General features: G+C 37.6%; 1 protein-coding gene across 1 annotated transcript; it reads right to left on the reverse strand.

Annotated features, from left to right (window-relative positions):
- Positions 1–4,615: 4,615 nt before the first annotated feature.
- On the reverse strand, positions 4,616–5,455 carry LOC120067636. The gene has a single exon (XM_039019178.1). It carries the CDS (start codon positions 5,453–5,455, stop codon positions 4,616–4,618), a length of 840 nt encoding a protein of 279 aa, XP_038875106.1.
- Positions 5,456–5,669: the final 214 nt, after the last annotated feature.

Genomic DNA, 5,669 nt, shown 5'->3' on the forward strand with positions numbered 1-5,669 from the left:
AATTAGATATAAATATGATTTATACCAAGTAGAGGAGAAATTACTATAGTAGATATGTGATATCAAACTATAGGGTAAAAATATAATATGATTATATTTATTAATAATTTAATTGGTTAATTATATGATAATTAACCTAAAAACTCTTTCGAACGTGTGTTAGTGGGAAAACAGTGTCGGTTATTGTAACCGAAGAATAAAAATGAAATTTTGTTTTATTTTGAATGTTTGAAAAGTTCGGATTGTTTTTGCATTGGTGTGGAAATGTAAACGATCGCTTAAGTGAGAGCCTATGCAATAGTCGCTTAGCACCTAAATGATCCCATACCTTGCGCCTAAACGATCACCTACCTCGCGCCTAAATGATCGCACACTAGTTCCTAAATGATCGTATAGTGTGCCGTGTTTGCTAAGCAATTGCCTACCTTTTCTTAAACGATCGTTCAGTAAAACCTACACGATCGTGTAGTTTCTTCTAAGCGATAAGCATCTAGCTATGTGATAGCTTCATATTCTCTCCCACTTGCATATCGTTTACACGATCAGCTCTTCCTTATACCTCTACCAAACTCACCGAAGACCACGTTTTGGGTTCTCACACTGAGAATACCTAAGACTCCTTTCTAGTGGTGTCGTCTCCGCTGCATTCGTTTGTTTGCGATTGTTCGTGCTGCTGTAGTCAATGCATCTGCTGGGCGTTGGTTGATCGGGTAGAGGTCTTCCGCTGCGTTGAGTTCCATAGCTTGAATAACGTCTTCAGTTAGTATGAGAATTCTCTCCCTTGTTATTTTTTGTTCAAATCATGCCGTTAATTACTGTTTGTTTGTATAACCGTGCGTTTGAATGTATATGGTGTATTTCGGTCACAGTGAAATTGGAGTGATCCGAACGCGCTAATAGAACTCTTCGTTAAGAGATTCTTCAATTGGTATCAGAGCCAGGTTCTGATACTCCAATTTCATTATTGCAACGAATTACATATACGTTCAAGGTGGGTGCATGTCTGCTCTGTTTAAATTTGTTAAATTGCTGTGGATGTGCAGATTAATGGATGTTTTCATGGATGGTAGCCTCGATTTGATTTAATTCTTTTACATTTGTGGTTGTTTGTAAAGGCCCCTACATTTTTGGGCATTACTAATCGTTATCCAGTCTGTATTCAAAGTCTGTTTGAGTTTTGAGTCTTTTGTGATGAAGATCGGAGCAAGCATTGCGGTTCTTAAAGGAAGGAGGCGATCAAGGGTTGATCGCATCGTACAGACGATGAGGTATGTGATCGCTATTGATCGCATCGGTTAGATGATGGGGTATGTGATCAAGGGTTGATCGCATCGAGTCGACGATCGAGTACGCGATCGCTGAGTATCGAGTCGTGTAGACGACGGGATGCACGCATTTCGTTTAACATGCTCGCACACTAGACGATCGTTTAGATTAACAAGCTCTATCGCTTAGTAACTAACTAAACGATAGCTTAGTAACGCAAGGTAAATTGTTTACCAGTCGCCGCGTTAAGCGATCGCATAGACGATCAGGCTTCGCATCCTCGTTGTCATCTACGTGATCGTTTAATTTTGCTTCTATTGTCTATTTCGCGTTGGACAATCATCTATCTACGGCGTTTACTACACGATGGAGTCCTCCTGGTGGTTCAAGACCCAGTTCACCTATTAACCGGTTTTCTCGATGAAAATTGTAATAGATAGGGTTATTTCATTCCGATTTTTGTAAAGGCTCATCTCGGACCATCAATCCATTATTTCTTACATGCGATGTATATTTTTAATATGTCATATGGTACGCACATATGGTAAATACTACCTTAGGTTAGGCAATAGTCATGCATCATCCCTTTATTATAATTGTTATAGTTTAGAGAAGCATGATTTAATTATGTAAGAGCATGCTCATGCATCATATAATATAAGAGTTATATTTATGCATGCATAAAAAGCATTGACATGCATCATCTTTATATGATAATTGTTATAATATAAGGGTGAATGATAACATGTTTGCTTGGTTATTACGCGTTATATAAAAGTTATGTATAGTAATGACCGGACGTTACATGAAACATGACACATAGGTTACTTTATAATTGTTATAAACACCTCGTTGTGGCAATGTTTTTTTTTAGTTGTTTCTTTTTAAAAGTTAAAGAGAAATTAGAACTAAAAGAAATAAAAAAGACATGTATGCTCACTTAGGTATAATTCATGGTTTTAAATTCTTTAAAACTTAGATCACATAGACCTAAGATCACGGTTCTAATATGATTAGCAACCTTAAGACTTTAATCTTTTAATCAGTTTAATAGGATTAAATTGGCTAATAAAAGGTTAAAGTGTAGCAAATCTATTTATGAGGGACATTTTGTCTAAGGCGGGTTCTGTCTAGGCTGGGATATTTAAGTTGACAGAAACGTAACACTCCTACCTGGGAACTTATCTGGAAAGGTGAATTAGATAGATTTGATGCATGCATACAAGTTAAGGACAGTCCATTAAAATATTTAAATGTGACTACTTGAACTTGTTCATATTTCATAGACAAACGTTGTTTATGAGCAGAAATTAAAAAGACGACTTAGACTAAAATTAGTAGCCGGATTGTCTTGGTTAATGAACCCTAGGTAAAACATTCAGTGGGAGGTACTTGGGGCATAAGATGTTTCACTTAAACCTTTAATGTTTATCCTAAATAGTCCACACCATGAGATCTACTCTCGACCTCGCGGCACCTTTGGCGTGTCCCCCTGATGGATGGTGTTTGTGTAGGTCATTATCAAGGTGGATGGAGAGAGTGTTCATAGTAAGTGGGAGTGGGAAGTGCGACAGCATATCCCTTGGTCTCCCTCGTTATGTTGAATAAAGTTACTGCGCATCGTCTCGAGGCACCCTGAGAGTGTTCCCTTAAAGGATGATAGTTTTGCGTGTTTCTTTATTTGATCTCTTGTAAGAGGATAAGGTTACTAGTCTCTTGCTCTAATTTGCTTCTTCCTTACGGTGGGCTCATTAGGGCGGGACTCTGGCACCGAAAGCGAAGGGTCACACTGGAGAGTTTCTGGTGGTGTCGTCAAAGACCACATTTTGGGTTCTCTCACCGAAAATACCTAAGGCTTTTTTCTGGTGGTGTCATCCCCACTGCGTTTGTTTGTTTGTGGTTATTCGTGCTGCTGTAGTCGACGCATCTGTTGGGCGTTGATTGATCGGGTAGAGGTCTTCCGCTGCGTTGAGTTCCATAGTTTGAAGAGCGTCTTCAACTGGTATGAGAACTCTCTCCCTTGTTATTTTTTGTTTAAAGCATGTCGTTAATTACTGTTTTTTTTTTTTTGCATAACTATGCGTTTGAATGTATATGGTGTATTTTGGTCACAGTGAAATTGGAGTGATCCGAATGCGCTCATAGAATTCTTCGTTAAAAGATCCTTCAATACAGGTTTCCTACAGGGGTTAGATACACTAGACTGTGGGATCTTTTGTCTTAATTTCTTCGAATACTTGGTGACGGGTCCAATCTGGAGAGTTTATGATAAGATAAAATGCATAAGTTTAGGTAGTAGTATGGTGTCGAATTGTGGCTGATTGGTTTTTTTATTAGATCTTTCTATGTAAATTTTGACAGTTTTTGTAAATATATGAACCTGTTAATTTTATATGAGCAATTCGTATATTTTCATATTTAAATGAGCAATTTTTTTACAGTTAGCAACTGTACGTGTATCGAGTGTACATGATTTTAGGTGTCGTGTATCGAGTATCATGCATCAAGCATCGAGTAACATGCATCGAGTATTGAGTAACTTGCATCGAGTATGGTATAACAAGTATTGTATGTCGAGTGAAGTCATTGGATCGAGAATTGTTTATCGAGTATTGTCAAGTAATCATGTATCGAGTATTGAGTACTTGCATCTTGTATAAGTAACTTACATTGAGTATGGTATAACGAGTATCGTATATCGAGTGAAGGCATTGGATCGAGTATTGTCAAGTAATCATGTATCAAGTAACATGCATCGGGTAGCGAGTAACGAGTAAAATCATCGTGAATTGAGAAATTATCAGAAAGTCTTTACTTTACATAATGAGTAATATAATGCAAAGTAGTAAAATTATAAAGTATTGGTCATTGCATGTGTCCCTTGAGTCTTGGTCCTTGACCATTTGTTACGTTTGGACGTATCAAGTAGTTCGTTGCACTTTTGTCTATTATGTCTCGATTGACCACACCGTTCACATTTCTTTAATGTGACATGTTCTCCAACAGATGGTATCATGTTTACCCTTCGTCTACCAACTTGTACCATTCTTTTCGGTGGGAGTATTTTTACCTCGGTATACCCTGGTGACCTTTTCCATTCAGATACATGAACAAGTGGGTTTATTGACTCCGTGTATGCTAACACTAGAGAATCAACACTATAGAATCTATTGCATAGAATAAACTGATTGATATTGCACTATCTAGTTGTAGCAATAGTGTGCGAACACGAAATCTCCAAACACTGAAATTTTATGCAACCATATTTTCGAGTGTTAAGACTGACAATACCATCTAATCCACTGTCTTTGACATAAAATTTATAACAATCGATTGGATTTACTCGGCATCATCTAGCTTTGTCACACTTTAAACCCATTATTTCCTCTGCATACTTTGAATGTATCGATGTACTATTAGACCACACTGTTCGCCTCTCATGAAACCAACATTGAAGTAGATCTCTGATGTATTCTAGCAACGAAGTTATTGGCAACACTCGGGCTTCTTTGATAATAGCATTGAAGCATTCAACACTATTGTTGGTCATGTTATTATATCGGTTCCCGGACTGGTAACAACATGCCCATCGCTGAATATAAGCATCCTTCAAATATCTTGCAAGCAAACCATCATTGTAGTTCACTATTTGGACCCAACGACACTTGACTCTGATTCTCGATATGCTCTGCAAGCATCGTGAAACAAATTTTTTAATGGACTCGTCCTTGAAGTATTTCTCCACATTCCTTTTCAAATAGTAGGTACAAATTTTGTGGTAATAATTGGGGAATACGACATTGACATTAGCTATATTTTGTCCACGGTCTGAGACGAATAAGAGGTTAAGACATTCTCCAATTACTGTTTTAAGGTTCATTGTGAACCACATCAAGGCTCGGTCATTCTCATTATCAACAATTGCATATGCCAGTGGGTACAGTTGGTTGTTATTGTCTATTGCAACACCAACTAGCATTGTTCCCTTGTACTTACCCTTTAGATGAGTACCATCTACAATGATCATGGGTTGACAACTTTTAAAATCTCTTAAACTCGCACTTAGTGCTATGAACATGTATTTTAAATATTTTGATTCTTCAAAGTTGATCTCAAATACAGTTCCAGGATTTTTTATCTTCAAAGCCTCATCATATGCATGCAATTTGGCATATGATTCCTTTAGCATCCCACTTGCAAGAACAAAAGCAGTTTCTTTTGCATGTCATGCTTTGTCATAACTAATATTGACACCATACTGATGCCACAATCCTCAATAATATGGTGTGGTTTGTCCCCCCGACCAACACCAAACTTATCCTTCATCAAGTGACCAATAAGAATGCATTGGCTTGCCTATGGTCATGATTCAATACTTCAATCGAGCATGTGTGATTGGGCGT

Source organism: Benincasa hispida, chromosome 12 (genome assembly GCF_009727055.1).
Source record: "Benincasa hispida cultivar B227 chromosome 12, ASM972705v1, whole genome shotgun sequence".
Lineage (NCBI taxonomy): Eukaryota > Viridiplantae > Streptophyta > Magnoliopsida > Cucurbitales > Cucurbitaceae > Benincasa > Benincasa hispida.

Bases quoted from the DNA above. Each gene is read 5' to 3' on its own strand.
- LOC120067636 (XM_039019178.1), bottom strand. From the start codon at position 5,455: ATGCTAAAGGAATCATATGCCAAATTGCATGCATATGATGAGGCTTTG.